This window comes from Prionailurus viverrinus, chromosome D3, assembly GCF_022837055.1.
Source record: "Prionailurus viverrinus isolate Anna chromosome D3, UM_Priviv_1.0, whole genome shotgun sequence".
NCBI classification, from domain to species: domain Eukaryota; kingdom Metazoa; phylum Chordata; class Mammalia; order Carnivora; family Felidae; genus Prionailurus; species Prionailurus viverrinus.
The window spans coordinates 27,595,400-27,617,151 of record NC_062572.1 but is presented as its reverse complement, the minus strand read 5'-3'; the positions used below and the strand labels follow the sequence as shown (position 1 = coordinate 27,617,151).

At 51.7% G+C, this 21,752-nt stretch overlaps 1 protein-coding gene across 1 annotated transcript in view; it reads left to right on the top strand.

Moving 5' to 3' along the window:
• Positions 1-21,752, top strand: part of MYO18B (myosin XVIIIB) — a 242,643-nt gene that overhangs the window by 9,278 nt on the left and 211,613 nt on the right. Inside the window, exons 6-11 of the mRNA XM_047828294.1 lie at positions 302-478; positions 4,730-4,928; positions 6,939-7,081; positions 7,878-7,978; positions 8,310-8,373; positions 18,551-18,695. Of these exons, the coding sequence (XP_047684250.1) occupies positions 302-478; positions 4,730-4,928; positions 6,939-7,081; positions 7,878-7,978; positions 8,310-8,373; positions 18,551-18,695 (829 nt within the window). The remainder of the gene's footprint in view (positions 1-301; positions 479-4,729; positions 4,929-6,938; positions 7,082-7,877; positions 7,979-8,309; positions 8,374-18,550; positions 18,696-21,752) is intronic.

Below are 21,752 nucleotides of genomic sequence, written 5' to 3'. Positions count from 1 at the left end.
CCTCCCCTCTTCTCTCTCTCTCTCTCTCTCCAAATAAATTAATGAGAGAGAGAGAGAGAGAGAGAGAGAGAGACAGGTGGCTCTCAGGCTATGCAAAGGGCAAACGAGTTTTATACGGATTTGTTTCTCTCTCTCCAGAGTCTTTGTGTTCTGTCCTGGTCTGTGGCAAATAGCTCTCCCAAAAGAGGTCACTGGGGCTGTGTGTGTGTGTGTGTGTGTGTGCGTGTGTGTGCGCGTACGGGTGGTGGTGCTGGTATGGAGGCCCAGGAGGCCAGAGGACACTTTGTGTGATGCTTCACAGGCCAACCCCCCCGAGCTGGACCAGGCTGAGGACCTGGCCTCCCTGGTCAGTGTCAACGAATCAAGTGTCCTGAACACGCTTCTGCACCGCTACCGGGCTCAGCTGCCCCACACCTTCACCGGGCCAGACCTGATCGCCCTCCAGCCCCGGAGGCCCCCGGCGCCCTCTGCAGGCAAGGTGAGGGGGACCATGGGAACATGTGCTCGCCGCGGCGGTGGGGCGTCCCCTGTGCCTCTCAGGGGAGAGCAGGGCAGCCAAAGCCCCCTGCAAACCTGTCTGTGAGTAGCATCCTGCCAGATAAAAAGGTCTGGGGTATTGTGGGCATCGCGGGGGCATCGAGGACCACGTGATTCCCCCCTCCATCGAGGGGGACCTTGAGTCATGGATAGAAATAACAGGGGCGTTACACACAATAATAATGAGAAGATATTGAGCAAATATCATTTCTGCACCAGCCACTGCTTCTAGCACCTTACATATCATCTCAACTAATGCTCACACCCACCTGGAAAGATCGGGCCCTCTCCTAGCCCCGTTTTACAGATGAGGTGTTCTGGGGCCAGCCCTTGTGTTCAGCAAGGGGGACAGCGGGGGTAAAACCCAGGCCACCAGCCTTTCTGTGCTCTGAACCCCATACTGCCTACTCGAGAGTCCCAGACACCCACATACCTCGGGAAACAGAAGCCTCCCTTCTGTTTAATTTTTTTTCCCTGCCAAGTGTGGAAATGGCCAGTTTGTGTCAAGACAAAGCAAAGGAGATCTCTCAGCGCCACCTGGTGGCGGGTCCTGCAGCCACGACTGAGCCGTTCGAGCTGGATTCTCTCTTTGATCCCATTCATTGGTCCCATTGATTGAGATACTGACAAGAGGGTCTCCTCTATGCCCCGCATGGAGGAAAGAGCAGGGAGGAAGACCGATAAGCCTGCCCCGGTGGGCGTTCCATTCTCGAGGGGGAAGACAGGCCCCCAGTAATAAAGATAACAGTGGGGAGAGCAGCTGGTGTGGAGGAGGAGACAGTGAGGAGGCCAGGACAAGTGGGGTCTGGATCGCAGCAGGTCTTCTATGTGGTCATGATGTTCCCGGCTGTTGCTCCGAGCATGATGCCAGCTTGGGGGATCTTCGGCAGAGGGGTGAGATGGTCTGACGTGTGCTGGAAAGGGCTCCCCTGGGCTCCTGGGTGGATAGGGGAAAGCGGGCAAAAGAGGAGGCAGGGAGGCCTGACGGAGGTGCTGCTGGGAGGACTGGGGAAGTCGCAGGCCTTTGGAGCCGCTGCCGATGCCCCTCGAGTGCCTTGGAAAGACCACGACACCTCTCTGGCCTCAGCGTTCTCATCCGCCAATTGGGGATGAAAAGCTGCATCTCGCCCTCTGGAGTACCATGGGGCAAACCCATCCGTAGCCCCCAAATGAGGCTAAGGTCCATTTAGAAAGGGACAGTGGCTCTGAGTCTGCCTCTAAGACTTCTCTTCTCCAGGACACTCCCCTCCCCCGTTGCTTCCTGCCCAACCTGGCTGTCCATAAGGGCACCTGCTCTCGCCCCTCCCTTGCTGTGAGGGCTACATTCGGGCTACTGCAGCCCAAGGCCGCTGAGCCTTCCAAGATGCCGGGTCACTTGTCTTGCTCCTTCAAAGCCCCCGGGGAGGGAGATTTAGCACAGACTCCTACGGTAAGGCCGGCTTCTCACCGGCCATCCTGGATCGAGGCATCCGTTGCAGAGCCTGGGATGTCCAGTAGCTGGAATACGCCCTGTAACAAAGAATTTGAGTGAGGTGATCCCCCAAGCCCCCTGTAACCCCTCAAAGCATCCAGCTTCCCACACCCAAACCCGAAACCACCTTCTATACGCTTTGGCTGAGTCACGTCTGGCTCCTCAAATGGCCACCAGGTGGGAGCATAGACCTGCGATGGCATCTTGAAGCCGGACTTGGTGGGACCTGGGGCTGGGCTGGGGGCTTCTCTCACTGGGAGCCTGGCCCACCTGGCGGCGGCTGGGAGCTGGGTGTGTGCCTGGGGGTGCAGGTCTGCGTGGCTGTGAGCACGGGTGTGAATGTGTGGGGTATAGACAGGTACAGCTCTGAGTCGCTGGGGCCTCTGCGACTCTTGGGTGCGTGCCCGTGAGCACGCGTGTGTGCGTACAAGCAAGGCACGTGTGCACGCATGCACCTGTATGTGTGCACAGGGGCCTGGGTTTGAAGGATTCCCCTTTTCCCTTCCGGCCCGCTGGGGAGATTGACAGATGGGACGGCCTGTCCCCTGGACCTCAGTGTTCCCAGAGTGGGAGGTGGCTCCAGGGCTCAGACCCCAGGACCCTCTGCCTCTGCTGCATGCCCTAAGGCTGTGTCCAGCCAGCGTGGGGGCTGGTCCCACTTTGACCAGCTTTGGGGTCCTCCCGAGCCCTGGAACCTTGTGTTTTGTGTCAGGACAGGGATTCATTATTGTTGCGGGACGTCTCGGGCAGGAAGGGCGGCCCTGAGCCCCAGGCAGGAGGTGCAGGCTGGGGGAAAAGCCGCCATTCTGAGGTTTGTGCCCCTGGCCCTGCTAAGGCACGGAATAGGGCAGGTGGGGCCTTTCTGGGCCCAGTCGTCGCCTGCTTATCACTCCAGGACATTTGGATGTCCTCGTCTGGCCGGGCCGGCTACCCTGCCCACCTTGGTGCCCCTCCACTGACCACTCTGTCTCCAGGTGCCCTCCTCCCTTCTACCCCAAGGCCACGCTAAGCAGACTTTCGTCAAGGTCACCGGTGGTTTCCACGCTGCCAAACTCATTTGTCAAATGTTCAAGTCTCTGATTTCCCCTGACTTGACCCTCAGTATAGCGTTTGGTGTGGCCAAGCTCCTCCTGCAAATGCTCCCAGGACTCCCTGTCCTGCTTTTCCGTCTGTCCCACTGGCCTCTCCTCCTCAGCCTCCTTTGCGGGTCTCCCTGACCTCTCCAAGGCGGTTGCCCTGCCCCCCCATACCTCTTCCCTCCTCTTTAAATACCCCCTTCCTTGGTGATCTCATTCAGGCTTTAAAATGTCTCCGGATAGTTTCATTCTTTCGTTTGCTTCTCATCTGTCTCTTCGCAACAGAAAGCAGGCTCGACTCCGTAGGCAGGGCTGTTTTAAGGCAGAGTTATTAAGGTATGATTTGCAGTTGGTTCGATTCACCCCTTTTAGCGGACAGTCCTGTAAGTTTCTGACAAACGCGTACCGTTATGCAACACCTTCCACCGTGAATTACAGGACTGTTCCCATGCCATTGCCCCCTAGAAGTTCTCTGGAACCTTGGTTGTCACCCCGCCCGCCTCCCGGGTCCTGCCCTTGGCAGCCACTGATCTGTTCTTTTTGTCCCTATACTTTGGCCTTTTCTGAAAAAGTCACGTAATTGGAATCATACGGCAGGTAACCTTTGAATCGGCTTCTTCCACTTGCCACGATGCGTTCGTTCGACACTCACCCCTATTACAGCAGCGATTGGCCATTTATTGTATGCGGCGTGCCCTGGTTTATGCATTCAGTAGGGTGACCAGTTGTCCCAGTTTTCCCAGTTAGAGGGGTTTCCCGGGATATGGGACCTACAGTGCTAAAACCACGGTGTTTGGTTACCGTCGTTCACTAGTTACAAGGCATTTGGGTTGTTTCTAGTTTTCGATGACTTTGAATATATATTTAATAGGACCAGTGACATTGAAGGTTGTTTTTTGTGTGTGTGTGTGTGTGGACATAACGGCTCATTTCTCTTGGGTAAATACCTAAGAATGGGATTGCCAGGTTGTATGATGAATGTACCTCTCACTGTTTCCCAGAGCGACTGTGTCATTTGTCCTTCTTACCAGCATTGCATGGGCATTCCAGTCACTCTGTGCCTTCGCCACACCTTGGTAGTGAGTGTTACAAAAATTTAAAACCTGTTTTTAGCCATCTAATATGTATAAAATGGTATCTCCTCATGGTTGGTAGGGATTCCCTTTATCCGTTTTGGGTAGCGCTGTGCCCGCAATAATATTTTGTGTATTGAATGAAGAATAAATGAATGGATGAATGGAGTGGAAGTCCTCAGGTATTACCTAAAACTGTCATGGCCAATGCATGGCATATGTACCACCATCTACCCTGTGCTTCGTTCTGTTTCCATGGCAGACATCACTAATCAATCTTGCCAGTCTATCCAGCTGCCTCATTCCGGGCAAGTACTATCCAATAATGAGCTAACACAAGCCTCTTAAGGGTTAAAGAGGAGACCCAGGTTCAGAGTAGACCCAGAGGTGGTCCAAGGGCTCACGGTGAGCCAGGGGCAGGAGTAGACCCCAAGGCTGGGCTTTTCCCAGTAAAATTCGACTTGTCTGATAAGGTTGGGGTAGGATGACAGGCAGGGGTGGGCTGGGCTCGAGGCTGGGGTGGGACACCGCCTTGGGTGGGAAGACCGATGTCGAGGATCGTCTTCCTGTAGGTGCCCAGGCGCCGCCGGGATGGCCTGCCGGCTCACGTTGGCTCCCTGGCCCAGCGGGCATACTGGGCGCTGCTGAGCCAGCGGAGGGACCAGAGCATCGTGGCCCTGGGGCGCAGCGGTGCTGGGAAGACCGCCTGTTGCGAGCAGGTCCTGGAGCACCTGGTGGCGATGGCAGGCAGTGTGGATGGCAGGGTCTCAGGTACAGTGGTCTCCAGGTGGCATGTGTTGGGGGCGGGCTGTGGGGGAGGGTGGGGAGAGTTGGAGGGGACGCTGGGTTGCTTCTCCTTGTACCCATTCAGCTAGCATTCACTGAGCACCCATGTGCAGACTCTGTGCTTGCTTCTTTCTAGGCAGGGCCACCCATAGTTCATTGCATGCCTCTGTGCAAGTTAGAAAAAGGTACTCCTTCCTCAAGACATCCACAGCTGCCTGCAGAGCAATCATCATGCACTGACATTGTCAGAACCATACCCTTGACCACCATGTTCTGGGAAACCGTCCTGACAGATATACAAACCTGTACTTGTATGATGTAAACAGCGTGTCCCTTCGACATGGTGTCCTTGTGCGGTGCACAACCTGCTGCACCGTACAGAGGACCCAGTAGGTAAAGACAGAAGGGCAGGGCCTATGCTCATGAGGAGTCGACAGCCAGAAGGGAAACTGAACTTCACATATGTGCCAAACTCCAGTGCTCTGCACAAAGGGCTGGCAGAGCTGGTTAGGAGAGAGTCACGGGGAGCTCGGAGGAGAGGAGTTCAGGGGGCTTCCTCGAAGACGTGATGTCTGCCTGGGTGGCTCAGTTGGTTAAACGTCCGACTCTTGATTTCAGCTCAGGTCATGATCTCGCCACTCATGAGTTCAAGCCCTGCCTCGGGCTCCGTCCATGCTTACGGAGCAGAGCAGGCTTGGGATTCTCTCCCTTCCTCTTTCTCCCTGCCCCTCTCCTGCTCATGCTCTTCCCCACCGCCCCCAAGGTAAATAAATAAGACTTAAAAAACTTAAAAAAAAAGGAAATGATGTTTGAACTAGGCTTTAAAACGTGCCAATTAATAATAATAATAATAACCATAGTAAACATTTGCTGAGGACTTACATGCTGAGCCCTATTCCAAGCATATTAACTCATTTATTATTTAAAACAGTTCTATAAGGTAGATATTATTATTCAAACGTTATAGATGAGGACATTAAGACTCAGGTTAACTCGCTTGCCCTAGGCCACACAACTAAAACATCCTAGAGCTGAGAGTCCAACCCAGACAGTCTGGCTTTGGAGCTATAACCCCTGGGCCCGTGTTCTTAATGCTTCTTTCACTTTTGCCCCCCTAAGGAGCTTTCTCAGACACCCCCCACCCCCCAATCATCCCCCACTGTGAAATTTTACTGCCATAGATATACCATGATCTCTTCATGCAGTTTATGCACATCTGTCCTTTATACATAAGAAAACAAAATCCCCCCTACCCACAAGAATCAGCTTTTGCCCTCTTGGGGGCAATACATAGCCTAGGCCATGAGAGGTTAACTGATTTGCCCCAAATGAGCTAACTAGCAAAGGCAGAGCCCATGTTCAAATTCCCTTAACCACCGTGTGTGCTGCTGCTTTGCTGGGGTTATTCTAGAGCTTTATTGATCACCTACTCTCCACCTAACCCCCGGGAGGGCCTGGGGATACAGCGGGGAGAGGCACCAGTCTTGGCTCTCCCCAAATGTAGCTCTGCCGTGAGTGCGTGTACTTGAGGGTGGGAGTCAGGAAAGGCTGTATCCAGCACCTAGCACAGTGCCTGGCGCATAGTAGGTGCCTAAGAAATAACTGTGGCGAGCATGCAGGGCTTTTCAAGGCTGTGGCTACTCTGTGAGCTCCCTCAGAGCAGGTCTGAGAATGTTAAGGCCCTGTCTTCCTTCATCAGGCCCTGGAGGCCCCTGTCACTGGACTGTAGCTATCCTGACCCTGTGTCTCGACTCAGTCTTCTTGACTCAGTCTTCTTCCCCCTGCACTCTGCTTGCAGTACACAGCCAGGGCAGCAGTGAAATGTGTGTGGTCTAGTGCAGAGTTGGGGGTGGGGGTGGCGGGGAGCCTGCTGGGGGTGTTGGGAACAGATGGGCTTGGACCAGTGCAGGTGCCAGTGGGGAAGGTGGTCCTGTGAGAGGTGGGGGTGGCAGCTCCAGGGCCATGGGTGACTCGCTGCCCCGTGCCCCCCAACAGTGGAGAAGATCCGAGCTACCTTCACCGTCCTCCGGGCTTTTGGCTCTGTGCCCACCGGCCATAGCTGCAACGCCACCCGGTTTGCCATGGTGATGTCGCTCGATTTCAATGCCACGGGGAAAGTCACGGCCGCTCAGCTCCAGGTGAGTGCTCTGGGAGGACGTGCTGCAGCGTCCCCAGGTCCACTCAGCAGAGGCCGCATATTCCCCCGGGACCCTGGAATGTGTCTAAGTGGTTGTGGCTCCCCCGGCGGTGGCCACCTCCTCCCCGACGCACTCAGCGCCCCGGACCATCGCCAGCCTGTCTGCACCTCGGAATGTCACGGGGATGAACTATTCATGAGTAAATACATACCTCAGCCGCTCATTAGCTGGGTGTTAAAAGCATAAGCTGAAATCAAACAGACGCTCGCTGGCCTTCCGCGAACGTCCGCGTGTAACCAACACATGGCTTGTTTGTTCCTATCTCCACAATCACCCGTGCCGATTCCCTGAACCTCAAACAGGCTGTTTAGGCAGAAAATAGGATTAGGTTGTTAGAAGGGTCGTTTGTACATTGAGCCGGGATGACGTCCAGGCTCCAGGAAAACTCCTCGGTGCCCAGAAGTCCCTCTTCTGTCCCGGCCCTGCAATTCTACCATCAATCACCACTTGGGGCAGCTTAGTAAGCTTCTGTTAAATAAGAATATGTTGGAGAGTGGCTCTGGTTGATTGTGATTACCTTCGGATGCTTTCATCGGAATGAGTCTGTTGTGTCAGTTGAGTCCCTGGATGGGCTCTGGATCAGCGAGATAAATGAGCAGTTTCGATGCGGACGTGTCTGGCAGAGCGTGGACCTGAGCCGTGGCCCCAAAGAGTGCATCGGGGCGGGGGACACCCCAACAGGCCCTCTGGGTAGCTGGCCACCCGGCTGACCGTGTCCCGTCCACTCCCATTGCAGACGATGCTCTTGGAGAAGAGCCACGTGGCCCGACAGCCAGAAGGGGAAGGCAATTTTGAGGTTTTCTCCCAGATGCTAGCTGGGTTAGACCTGGATCTCAGGTGAGTGACGGAGACCTCAGCAGACGGCAAGGACTCATTCAGACTGACTGTTCTAATATTACCCAGGAGCGAGTTCACACAGCCCATTAGCAGAAAACCTGGAGGCAGACCCACTCCCCTGGGTTTAGTTTGTGATTCTTTGTGCCAGAAAACACTTAGGAAAGAGCCATGGACGGGCAGTGAGTGAGGGATATTCCAGAAACGGGCCTGGGGCCGGCAATGGGACTGTCCGGGCCACGGGGTGGAGCCCTGTGTCACGATGTCCCCTCGATCTGCCAGGTCGCTGATGTGGGCGGTCCTTCCCTTACTTCTGTCCCTTCTCTGCTTCCAGGACAGAGCTATACCTACACCAGACGGCAGACAGCAGCTCCTTCGGCATGGGCGTGTGGCCTAAGGTAAGGAGAAGGTCCTTCTGGGCTGTGTGTGGATGTGACCAGGGGACAGAGGATGCGAGGGTGATGCAGGGTTCCCTGTGCAACTCTTTTCCTTTACCAGTGAGGTTGCTGGCTGGCAAGGACTGGCCATGGGGGCGGGCCTGGGCTTGTAGGGTGTCTGAGACTCGCACACATAAAGGGAAGCAGGAGGTGGGACGCAGAGAGGTAAGAGTGTGGGCTCTTGCCTCAAATCCTGGCCCTGATATTTACTAGACACGTGATCCCAGGCCGTATTATTGGTGATTCAGGTGGGTAGGTGCGGTCAGGGGTGGCTTTCCCGGAAGACGTGGTCTGTGAGCAGACTTTGAGAGATGGAGTCCACTTCAAAAAGGCCAGGTGTTTGCTTGTTTGTTTACTCTTTTATTCTTTTGTTTATACCTCAACAATTGTTTTCTGAGTCACTCCCCACCCCACTACACCCACCACCAGCTCCCGTGCCAGGCCTGTGCCAAGTGCTGGGGTTATGGCCTCCATCCGTGGGGTTTTACTCCATCAGGAGAGACGATATGGGCATTAACGCAGTCATGTGGGCTATAAATGTGGCAGGGGTTGCACAAGATGCCGTGGGCACAAAGGACAGTTGAAAGAGCTACTTGGTCTCAGACAGAGAAGGCTTCCTAGCTAGGGTGACATTTGACTGGGTTTTGAGGAATGAATAGGAGTTCACCATGTAAGGGAGGGGCGATGATTTCCACACCCAAGCCTTTCAACAAACATATGATCCGGGAAAGAAAGAGTGCTGGAATTATGGGGTATCTTCAGGTCCAGAATGAATTGCAATAGACAACCTCGCACCAGACAGAAATTAACAAAGAATGGAGTATAGGCCCAAATGTAAAACCTAAAACCATGAAATTTCTACAAGAAAACAAGGGGAAAATTTCTCCAACTTTGTTTTAGGTGAAGGTTTTTCAGATGTGACGCCAAATGCACAGGTTATAAGAGGACAAATAGAGAAATTGCATTTCATCAAAATTAAAAAACTTCTGCTTTTTTTAAAAAAAAGTTTATTTATTTATTTTGAGAGAGAGAGAGAGAGTGAGTGTGAGCAGGGGAGGGGCAGAGACAGAAGGAGAGAGAATCCCAAGCAGGCTCCTTACTGTCAGCGTAGAGCCCAATGTGGGGCTCGAACCCAGGAACCGTGAGATCATGACCTGAGCCAAAATCAAGATTTGGACGCTTAACCGACTGAGCCACCCAGGTGCCCCAAGAACTTCCGCTCTTTGAAAGGCACCGTTAATATGAAAATACAAGCCACAGACTGGGGAAAAAATATTTTCAAATCACCTATCTGATGAAGTTTTGAATCCAGACTATATAGACGACTCTCTAAACTCATAAATGCAACCTGACAAAGAAGGTGGGCAAAAGATTCCAACATACACTTTGCCAAAGAAGACACGTGCATGGTCGATAACGTACACAAAAACATGCTCCACATCATTAAAGAAATTCCAAGTAAAACACAGCACCCTGCCACTACACAATCACCGAATTATCTGCAGTTGAAAAGATTGGTCACACCACGTGCTGGTGAGAACTGGGGCCGCTGGAGCTCTCACACCTGGCTGGTGGGGATGTGAGACAGCACACCTGTTTGGGAAAACAGTTTCTTACAAAAGGTACATGTTCACCTTCTCTATAATACGCTAGTCTACTCTGGGCTTTTGATGCAGGAAAATAAAGGTGCATGTTCAGACAAAGGTGTTTATGTGACAGTTCGTAGTTTCATTTGTAATAACAGGGGCATGGATGTAGAGTACCCATAAAGGTGGCATGATAGCCGTGAAAGTGAACGAGAGGCTGGCGTATACAAGGGGGCGATGGCTCAAAATCATTACGCTGAGTGAAAGCTCTCAGATGAAAGAGAGACTAACTGTATGAGCCCACGTATGTGACGCTCGAGGAATTGCAAACTAACCCACAGTGGCAGAAAACAGGGCAATGGTTGCCTGGGCATTGGGTGTGGGCAGGAGGAGGGGAGAGAGGATTTATAAAAGGAAACTTCTGGACCGTGGTATGGATGTTGTCTTCATTGTGGCAATAGTTTCATATGTGTACACATCAAAGCTTATCAAGTTTATTTATTTTTTAATTTTTATTTAAAAAAGTTTTAACGTTTACTTATTTTTGAGAGACAGACGGACAGAGAATGGGTGGGGGAGGGGGAGAGAGAGAGAGAGAGAGAGAGAGAGACAGAATCCGAAGCAGGCTCCAGGTTCTGAGCTGTCAGCACAGAACCTGATGCGGGGCTTGAACCCACGAACCGCGAGATCATGACCTGAGCCGAAGTCGGTTGCTCAAATGACTGAGCCACCAGGGCGCCCCCAAGGTGCCTCTGTACCTTTTAAAGAGGAATAGTTTATTCTTTGTCAATTATACCTTGATAAAGCTGTTCACACACACACACACACACACACACACACACACACTGCTAGGGACCCTCCACAGAGCTGCTGATTCAGCAGGTCTGGGGCAGGTCCTGGGAGTCTGCATTCCTCAGAAGCTCCCAGGTGATGTTGATGTTGCTGGTCCAGGGACCGCACCCCTGCTCTAAGAACCACTGACATAGAGTTTATTTCTGCAGTAGGAGTAAGATGATACGGCTATTCCCTCTTTGTTTTTTTTTTTTAAGTTGATTTATTTATTTTGAGAGAGAGAGCGGGGGAGAGAGAGAGATGAGGGGAGGGGCAGAGACGGAGAGGGAGAGAGAGAATCCCAAGCAGGCTTTGTGCTGTCAGTGCAGAGACTGATGCGGGGCCAGAACTCACGAACCATGAGATCGCGACCTGAGCCGAGATCAAGAGCTGGATGTGTAGCTCAGTGAACAACTCAGGAGCCGCACAGCGATTCCATCCTTACGTTCTGGGGGCTAATCCACTCTTCTTCTGACACCCCGTGTCACTGGCGGGCACCCGCGGTATGGCTTTCTTTCATCCCCCGTGACTGGGGACTATTAGGATCCCAGCCCTTGACCGTGACAGCACAGGATGAGAGTCTCATCCAGCCCTGCGTCTTCCCGTCTGTTTAAATGAAATCTGGCCAAGTGGATCCATGGGAGTCTGCAAGAAGGTTGTTGTTTTGGAGGAGAAGGGCCCCAGCGGGGTCCCTGTGAGCTCTCCCCAGCCTGAATTTTTGTTAACAGTCCGCACACACGAGAATGGGTCACAGCGGGGAATCCGTGTCAGGGAGGCTTTTGAAGTAGTTTTCTTCTTTTGTGTTTCTGGGGGGTGTTTTTGTTTTTGTTTTTTTTTTAGTCCAGTTGATTTGTGGGAACGGGTGGGGGCAGCCTTTGTTCTCTCCCCGCTACCTGGCAGGTATCCAGGGAAGGTTTTCTCAGTGTGCTAAGAGCAAAAATAAAGTCTGAAAAGTCACCGGTCCTCCATGCCAGCCTGGGCGAGTTATCTGGGGTTGGGTGGTCCCGGGACTGCCTCCGTAAGGGAACTTGGTGGTCGGGAAGTCCCCCCAAGCATGGGAGTTGCTACGTACAAGCTCCCAAAGCTGCCAGACGGAGCTAATAGAAATGCAGCATGCCTAGAACTTCTGTATCTCAAAACGGACCCAATGTACAGCAAGGTGACTGTAGGTAAAGACAGTGTTTGTTCTGTACGTCAGATTTCTTAGGAGAGTGGATCTTACGTGTTCTCACCACACGCAAAAAACGGTAACTAGGTGGAGTGATGGATGCATTAATTAACTTCATTGTGGCCATCATTTCAGAACATGCTTCTATCAAATCATCACATTGCACACCTAACAAGGTGTCATTTTTATCTGTCATTAGAACTCAGTGAAACTTAAAAAAAAAAAAAAAACAACCCACAGGTTGTCCAGTGAAGTCTGAATTTCAGATAAAAGTGGAATAATTTGTTTAGTATAATTCTGCCCCAAATACTGCGTGGGCAGGCCTGGAGGGTTGGGGTCATATCAGAGAGGGCTGCCTGGAGGAGGTGAGCCCAGAGAGTGCCCAGTGAGGATGGACAGGGGTAGTGAGTCCCGCATCCCTGCTCCGCCAGACGTTGTAGGGAAATGTACTTATACTAGAACAGTACCCATCGTTCATCAGAGATTCCAGTTGAACTATGTGTCCTGCCTTTCACCTGGCAGCTCTAGAGCCCAGTTCATCCCTGGCCGAGCCTTCCTCCTCCTCCTCCTCGCCAGTCTTGTTGCTCTGATCAGGCATGCTTCGTCTTTATCTGTAACCGTCGCTTTCGTTGTCCCCTGAGAATTCATTGATGACAACGGTTAAGAAATGGGTTCTGGAGTCTGACAAATCCAGGTGCGAACCCCAGCAGCCGTCGGGTGGCCTTATGGAAGGTGACTCCATTTCCGTGGGCCTCAATTTCCTAACTGGTAAAACTGGGATGCTGATATTCCCCCTGGCTCCCAGGTTAAATGAGATACAGCCTACCAAGTGCTCGGACTCTTAGCTTTTATGATTATGATTTATTGGCATTCTTCACTGTTACCTTGTATGGCAGCGCTGGACCAGTTGGGGGAGGCAAGGCCTCAGTGGCCTGCGAGCCCCCCAATCCATGCTTCTTAGCAGTACACCCCATGTTTTTTTTGTCTCATTGGCCTTATGTCTATTCCCTGGTGTATGTATGTGTGTGTGTGTGTGTGTATTAAATTTTTTTAATGTTTATTTATTTTTGAGAGACAGAGAGAGAAAAGTGGGGGATGGGCAGAGAGAGAGGGAGAGATAATCCCAACTGGGCTCTATGCTGACAGCAGACAGCCTGACTCAGGGCTTGAACTCATGAACTGTGAGATCATGGCCTGAGCTGAAGTCAGATGCTTAACTGACTGAGCCACCCAGGCGCCCCCTTGGTCTACATTTTTAATACGACATTATTTTTAGGGGCACCTGCCTGGCTCAGTCTGTCTTCTATGAATATTTTGTACAGTTCGTAACAAACTGGAGGTCATTAACACTTTCACGAACAATGCTTTTCATGACCAGATGTTCAGAGTGGAGTCATGATTCCCCAAACTGTTTCTCGAATGTTGTCCATTTACTGAAAAGGTTCTCAACTCTTTTGGTAGCTCTCAATAAGGAGATGATAAACACCTTTGTGCATCTATCCTGGGCTTTTGTGCCAGCGTGAGTGTCCCCAGCTTCCCAGTCCTCTGTCCAGGGAGAGACCTCCTTTTAATGTGTGTGTGTGTGTGTGTGTGTGTGTGTGTGGTCTTGATAACAATCTCTCATTGTCTTTGACACTCTTTGTTTGCTTATTATCGATCTGCCTACCACCCTAAGGTCCAAGAAGATGAGGGTCTTCTGTGTCCTGTTCACTGCTCGTGTATTTCACAATGCCTAACGCTGAGCCAGGCACACAGCAAGTGCTCCACAAATGTTTGTTGAGTGAATAAATGAACGAGCGGACCCCACTCACCTCAACTTGGCTAAACTTTTCTCAATTTTCCTGCCGCAGTAGCAGAACTGCATTAATTACACTTGAATTTAGCCCGCCGTGTCTTTAAAGGCATGGGCTGTGGAGACCTTGTATGTTTCCTTGGCTCCATTGCCTGGATCCTGGGAGCTGGGGTCGTTTGCTGGGAGGCACAGAGTACCCCAGAGAAGGGAATTCGCGAGTTTGAGGCTCTCCTTCCTCAGCCAGCCTGGCCTCTGGGGTCCTTGAATATGGGATTAGCAGCGCCGTGGGCCTGGCTCAGTAGGTGGACAAACTCAACCTCGGCATCAATGGCCCTCATTCAGGGACAGTAACTGGCAGCTTATTGACATTCACTCCTCAATGGATATTTACTGATCTCGTTACATCCCAGGCACCGGCACAGAGAGATAACTCAGCTGGGTCTCAGGCACAAGGAGCCCATATGTTAGGAGGCAGGTGGGGGCTGCCACGGCCATATTGCAGACCATTCGAAGCCAGAATGATAGGTGCTTGAATAGAGGTGTGTGTGGGCTGAGACCAGGCTGCAGGGGTAGAGGCATATCAAGGAAGGCTGCCCAGAGGAGGTGAGAGGGAAGTCGGGCAGGTGCACTGAGGCCAGCGTTCCTGCTCCAGGGAGCACCTGATGCAAAGGTGAAGGTGGAGAGACCTCAAACAGTGCAGGTGAAGAGTACAGGATGAGGTGCAGGGGGAAGGGGGGCAGTCGGCTGGAGCAGGTGCTCAGGGGGGAAAGCGCCGAGACCCGCGGGTGGTGCCGGCCCTCGGTGGCGCCTCCGCTCGCTGTCAGTGTCCACCCCCTGGTCCCTGCACTGTGCCCTTGCTGCCTGCCACTTTCAGCTTTTAAATGGAACTTATTTGAGATCAGTCAGGGCACCAGGACCCATTTGAAATCACAAAGCTTTCATATTATTCTCTTCTTCTCTGTAATTTATTTTTTTGCAACGTAGCCTGATTTTTTTTTTTTTTAAAAGTGCCCAGCAGCAGTGATAATAATAATAATCTTTGCCTCCCAGCAGTTGGCTTCTGGCTGTTACCTTCTGGGCTTTGGCCCGAGGCACATTTATTTTTTTATGACCCGGTTGTCAACTGTGGAGGAATGGTCTCCAAACAGAAATGGGGGATTGTGCGCTCTTGCCGGGGGCTCTGCCCAGAGCCTCCACTTCCTTAATCCTCCTAATGGTCCTTTGAGGTGAGGGATTATTATCACATCTGATTTCAGGAGTAGTAACCAGGCTCAGAGAGGTGAGGTTACTTGCCTAAGAGCACACAGCTTGTAAATGTCAACCCTGTGTCGTGGCTGAAGATCCTGTGCCCTGGGTTCTGACCCGCTGTGCCCTCCTGGGTCATTTATGTCCTCTCAGCCTCGGGTTTTGCAACTGTGGAATGGGCAGAGCCATACCCAGCTTCTTGGTCTGCTCCTAGGACTGGAGGCTTGGAATTCTTCCTGCCCCACCCCAGTACTCACATCACCTCACTCATTCTGTTTGCTTCACGCACCACTACTTTCTGGAAGCCTCTGACCCTCCCCAGAGTCTCCCAGCCCGCTCCCCCTCACCCCTGTCTCCAGGACAGCGCCACGCCTGGTTCACTTTCCGTGGAGCGTTGGGCATGCACTTGGGCAGCAGTGGGGAAAGGTGTCCCGGAAAGCGGAACAGTCTGGACAAAGGCATGGCCAGAGAGACGCAGTGGTGTGTGGGAACCAGCATTTATTTGGCACCATTGCGTGCAGGGCTGGGTGCTCCATACACGACTCATTCATTCCTCACAATGGCCCTCGGAGGAAGGTAGGCTACGATTTCTGTTCTACAGAAGCAGAAACTGAGCCCCAGTGCAAGGGCAGGAGATCTGTACAAAGTCACCCTGCTGGGGAGCATTGAGTCATGGAAACGTCCAGTTCTGTCTGACTCCAAATCCAAACCTGGCCTCTCTCTCTCTCTGCACTGTAGGGATCTCCTGGGTGCTCTAAGCACAGCCCAGTCTAATGTGGAGAGAACATTTTGGATTTTTTTCCCCCACTAAATTACCTGCAGTCTTTGGTTGACCTTGAGTCTTTGCATCAGATAAACCCTGGGCGTCTTGTGAGTTGATTTTTTTTCCCATTAATTTTTTTTTTAATTGTGGTGAGACAACTAATTTTAAGCCTCCAACTCAGTGATGAATATATTCTTTATTTTTTTGTCGTTTATTTATTTGAGAGAGAGAGAGAAAGAGAGAGAGAATGAGCAGGGGAGGGGCAGAGAGAGAGAGGGAGACAGAGGATCTGAAGCAGGCTCTACAGTGACGTGGGGCTCGAACTCACACACTGCGAGATCATAACCTGAGCTGAAGTCAGACACTTAACCGACTGAGCCACCCAGGCTCCCCCCAGTGATGACTATATTCTCAAATGCACCCGTAGCCACACCCCAGATCAACACCTGGAACATTTGTGACGAAGGCTCCCTTGAGTCTCTTTCCGATCAGGGCCGTCCCTCCTGTCCCAGCATTACCAAAATGACTTTTCTTACTGTAGGTTGGCTCGGCTCATGCTTGAACCTCACGGAGAGGGAGTCATACAGTGCAGAGTCTTTGGTTCTCTGGCTCACGTGGTCTGTGGGATTCGTGCCCGTGGATGCACGGATCTGTGGCTCGTTCTTTTTCATTCCCTTGTAGCACTCCACCGCAGTTCCCTGCGACACTGCCCTTTAGTGTACTCAGTCTCCTGTTGATAGACATTTGGGCTGCGGGCTGATCTCCACATTCACGATCTTGCTGGAAGGGGTGGCTTTCGTGACAGCATTAGGCAGAGGTGTTTGGCTCCCTGGAAATTTAAGCAACTATAAACATCTTCCTGATCCTAATTGTTTGGATCAGAAACATATACATTTGCCTCTCTCTATTTTCTGTTGCAACAGAGACGTGGGCGGTGGAGGGGGAGGCGGTGGGGAGGGAGGGGAAGAGAAACAGATTAAGCTTTGGGGAAAGTTTCTCCTTCTTTTCGCATGAGCTAAGTGGCAGATGATGGAGTCCGCCTGTAATTTAAATTCAAATGCTCAGAGCTGACAGTGGGAGCCATAATAAATGTGTTGCCACTGTCCTTTCGGTGTCCTTTCTGTGCCGCTTTGAAATCTCATAAATAACCGAGAACATGTTGGTAAGATGCCTTCCTTCCCTCCGTGTGCTCCAGTGGAGCAGCTGCGGTTGCTAGGTTGAGCTCCTGGTTGCTAGGGATTTTGTGGTCCTGTGGTGGCCCAGAAATATGATGGATCAGTGGAACATGCTTTTGCTATTAATTGAAATATTTTCACAGCGAATCTCTCAATGTCACTGCATGCTTTGACGTCGGCCCGGTTGGTTGCTGATTCTCGCAGCCTTCTTTGCTAGTTAGACGTAGCTGGAGTGGAGGGGACAAGCGGCCTGGACAGGGAGTCAGAAAAGCCTGATCCTAGTTCTGTATCGGATGCTAATTTGCTGTGTGACCTAGGGCAAGTGTTATCCCCTCTCTGGGCGTTGGATTCCACAAAATTTAAGAACCTGCCAGCTTTACCAGCCTACAGTTCATCACCCACGCTCTGTAAGAGGGCCAAGTGCAAATCAGTTCCTCATTATCTGCTGGTGGATTAGTGACAAAAGAATTCTTGTCCCTAGCTCACTTTCTCTCAACCCATCAGGTTTCTGGGCTGAGTCTCCTCGGCCAGATGGTGTGTGTGTGCACGCAGGAGTTTCAGGCTAATTTTAATATTCAATCAAACATAATTGGGATCATAAATCTGAAAAAGAAAAAAACAACACCCTACAACCCATAAACATCTGATCATGTCACTTTCTCTTTCCTCCTGCTTAAAATCCTTGGGCAGTTTCCCATCCCTTGCCCTGGTGAGATCATACAGATTTCACTTCCTGTTGTTGAGGCAGATCAGTTGGTGGCGGCTGCAGGGGGTGGGGTCCTGGAAACAGTGGGGACTCGCTGGCTTGCTGTGGCATCTCGATCGATTAATGATGTCTGCCACAGGTCCAGGAGTATAGACAGGCGTGTGTATTTGCCAGGCCTGGCTGGAATCCAGAGCCCGTGCCTCTAACATCATACGTGAGGCCATCCCAAGTGACACCTGCCAGCTTCTCAAGCTTTCTCTCTTCTCTGTCAGCCCCACCTCCAAAAATACCTGCTTCTGTGCCCGCATTCAGTTGACCACCTGTTGTCCCCCGAGATCTCCTTTGGTCACGTTGTTCCCTCTGCTTGTAGGGACTTACTGCATTAAATTGGTCAGTGACGCCTATGCCTCTTCCAAACTCCAACCTCAGTGTTGTCTCGCCTTCTAGGACAACCTCTATGACAATTTTGAGGGGGATTCATTGACGCCTTCCTGCCTCTGCCCAGACCCCGCCACTTAGCCTGCGTCACACTAAGTTTTATGTCTCTTTCCACGGCTAACCTCGAGAGGCCCTCCAAAGTCAAGTTCTGGGGTTCCTCGGCTTTGCGCCCTCTGGGCCCCGTACACAGCAGACCCTCAAAAACTCTACCCAGGGAACCCACGGGTGAATGAGAATCACAGTGCATTCCAGAGACAGATAGGAACGACTTACTTTCCCCGCAGTCTGACTCTGGGCGTCAACACTCCACAGCCTAATTGTGGGTAATTTACTGTGGTTACAAAGCGACCGCATTGTTCCCCCCACCGCCCCCGAGTCTAAGCTTTTCATTCTCGCCACCCTGACGGCCTCTTCCTCTCTCCCTTTGCTCGCAGCCCGAAGACAAGCAGAAGGCGGCAGCCGCCTTTGCCCATCTCCAGAGCGCCATGGAGACACTGGGCATCTCGGAGGGCGAGCAGCGAGCCATTTGGCGGGTGCTGGCAGCCATCTACCACCTCGGCGTAGCGGGAGCCTGCAAAGGTGAGTCCTTCCTGCCGAGCTCACCTGCACCGCCAGCTGTCTGCCTTGGCAGGTGCCTGACGAGCCCCTTCTCTCCATGAGGCGGGACAGGATCAATCTGTCATCCTCTGTGTCTCCGGGACCGGTGTCTGGGAGGCCGCCGGACCAGGCGCCGTGAGATGGAAACAGGCCTGGGTTTTTCAAGCAAACCTCGTAGACCGGCGGCGGTGCCCCCCGGAGCTCTCCGTGATGATGGAGATGTTCTCCATCCGTGCGGTCCAGACCCAGCCCCTCGCTGCGGGTGGCCGTTGAGGACTTGACATGCAGCTAGTGCACCTGAGGAATTAAAGTTTTAATTGCATTACATTTTAATTAACATAAATTTAAATAGCTATATGTGACGAGCAGCCAGTGTCCTGAGCGCAGAAGGTCTCGGACATTTGAGAGAGAGTTGGGTCCAAGCAATAAAGGTGCTGTGTTTTGATCTCGACATCTTGGAGATGCTCCCCACCATATGTGGTGAAGCTCACCCAGCCATCCTTGTCCTCCTGAGTCTGTCCCTGCTCTTAATGGTCTGTTTACTGATCATCCTTACTTCACCTTGTTTCCCCAAGGTGGTTCTGGTCTTCTCTCTGGCCCTTGCCCCTCCCTAGCCAATCTTTATTCACCTTGCCCTGTAGATGATCTCTGTGACAGCATTTCTGTCTGTGTTTCTCTATTCCTACTGTTTGCCAGTCTTTTTCTTTTCTTTTTCTTTTTTTTTTAAATTGTTGCTCGGACGATTGCAGTAGTCTCATTGCTAATGACTACCTTCCTCCCTCTGTCCATCCTCATTGTGACCTTTGGGGTCTTTTCTAAAAAAACCACAAGCCTATTGTGTGCCATTCCCCTGCTTAGAATCCTCCCAAGTTTCTCCCTTGCCTGCTAAATCAAGTAAACTTCGTTGACTTGGCATTCAAGGCTCCTCCCTTCTCTAACCAATTTCTTTGATTTCTTTTGACATTGTAAAAGGTCCTGGGGAGAGTAGGGATCAAGATCAGTGTGGTTCCTGCCTTCTTGAGGATTATGGTGTCTTGTATTGTGATTGTGTCCTTGTCTAGCTCTTTCTAGTAGGGAGTGACTTCCTTGGGGCCCAGGACATAGAGCTGGGATTTACTTGTTGAATGAATACATGTGAATTGAAGGCTGTCCTCTGAGGGCTATGTACTGACTCTGGATGACATTCTGGGTCATTTGTCTGTGGGCAGCAGACTTCTGGAATATTCTGGCATGTCATTCCTGCCATCCCCACACTCCTGGGCCTTGGGGCTCATTCTGTTGATTCTCATACACGTGAGCTGCATATATTTGGCCCACTGATTTGATTTTGGAAGTTTCTAGGAGTTATGCTGAGTCAGAAATAAGTAAGGTGGGGACTCCACAGTTAGTCCAAACCAAGGACAGACATGGTGAAAAATCAAATGCCACTCGCCTTTCCGAAACTCAGTCGTGGGCCATGCTTGACCCCTTGGCCATTGGGGCACCACCATCCTTTTGTCCACGGGACTGTAATGTGTCCCAGCCTCCTCGCCACTGAGACCAGCCTGAGTCACGCACACCATGGTGTGAGAACGTGGCCCCATCTCTGACCTGGGCTGCATTTCTTTTCCTGCAAAGCTCTAATCATCTGGTAAAATCCCCACCTCTGTATCTGACTCTGTCATCCCGAGGGTCAGCAAAGCATAGCTTGTGGGCTAAATCCCGTCGGCTGTGTTTCTGGATAACAGCAGGCTAAAAATGGTTTTTGTACTTCAATTAGATGAAGATCTATCTATCTATGTGTAATATTTTGGGATGTATGAACATTTATTTTTTTAATGTTTACTATTTATTTTGAGAGAGAGAGAGAGCAAGCAGGGGAGGGGACAGAGAGAGAGGGAGTCAGAGAATCCGAAGCAGGCTTCACACAGTCAGTGCAGAGCCCGATGTGGGGCTTGAACTCACGAACTGTGAGGTCATGACCTGCGCTGAAGCCAAGAGTCGGCTGTTTAACCGACTGAGCCACCCAGGGGCCCCAGGATGTGTGCGAATTGTATGGCGTTGAAATGATGGCATCCGTAATTAAAGTTTTATTGGAACATGGTCGTGCCCCTTCATTCACATGCCCGTGGCTGCGTTCCTGCCACAGTGGCAGAGTTGAGTAGTTGAGGCAAAGATTGTGTGGCCTGCAAAGCTCCAACTAATTGTTATACAGCCCTTTACAGAAAAAGCTGGCCCCTCGTCACGGAACGTCATAGCAAGGGGGGATCTTCGTGCCTCTGCAGGGCCTGTTTATGCTGTGAGAAAACTCCTCGGTCCTCTTTAGACCCAAGCCAAGCCAGAGAGAGGATGTTAGGAATCTGGCTCTGCCCTCAACCGGACGTGTGACCTTGAACAAGTTCCCCTGTCTCTCTCTGGTCACCGTTTTGTCAGATGTGAAATTCTGCGGTCGGGCCAGATTACAGGTTCTTAATCTTGGGAGCTTGTTTCCTGACGGTTCTGGAGGCTAGAAGCTCAGGTTCAAGGTCAAGGTGCCTGGCAGGGTTGGTTTCTCCTGAGGCCTCTCTCCTACGCTAGGAGAGGGCTGCCTTCCTGCCACGTCCTCACATGGCCTGCCCTCCATTCATGGGTCTGTCTGTGTCCTGACCTCCTCTTCTTGTAGGACACCAATCACACTGGATCAGGGCCCACCCAGATGACCTCATGTTACCTTAATTATCTCGTTAAAGCCTCAGTCAACAAATACAGTCACAATTTAAAGTACCAGGCATTAGTACTTTAACATACGAATTTGGGGAGGACGTAATTCAGCCCACAATACATGCCAGTCCCTGAGATGAGCCAACGTCTACCCTGTGCCCGGGCCTGGCAGGGGGAGGGATGCGGGGGGCTATGAGACTACTGTCCCGTCTTGAGAATTTATCATCTTATTAGGAGACACGAGACTTCCAAACTGGGACCAGCTTTGTGAACAGGTTGGGCTGAGGGAAGGATTGCAGAGGTCAGACCAGGAAAGCCCTGAAGGTTCAGAGTCGGGGCGCCTGTGGTTGGGGAAGAGCC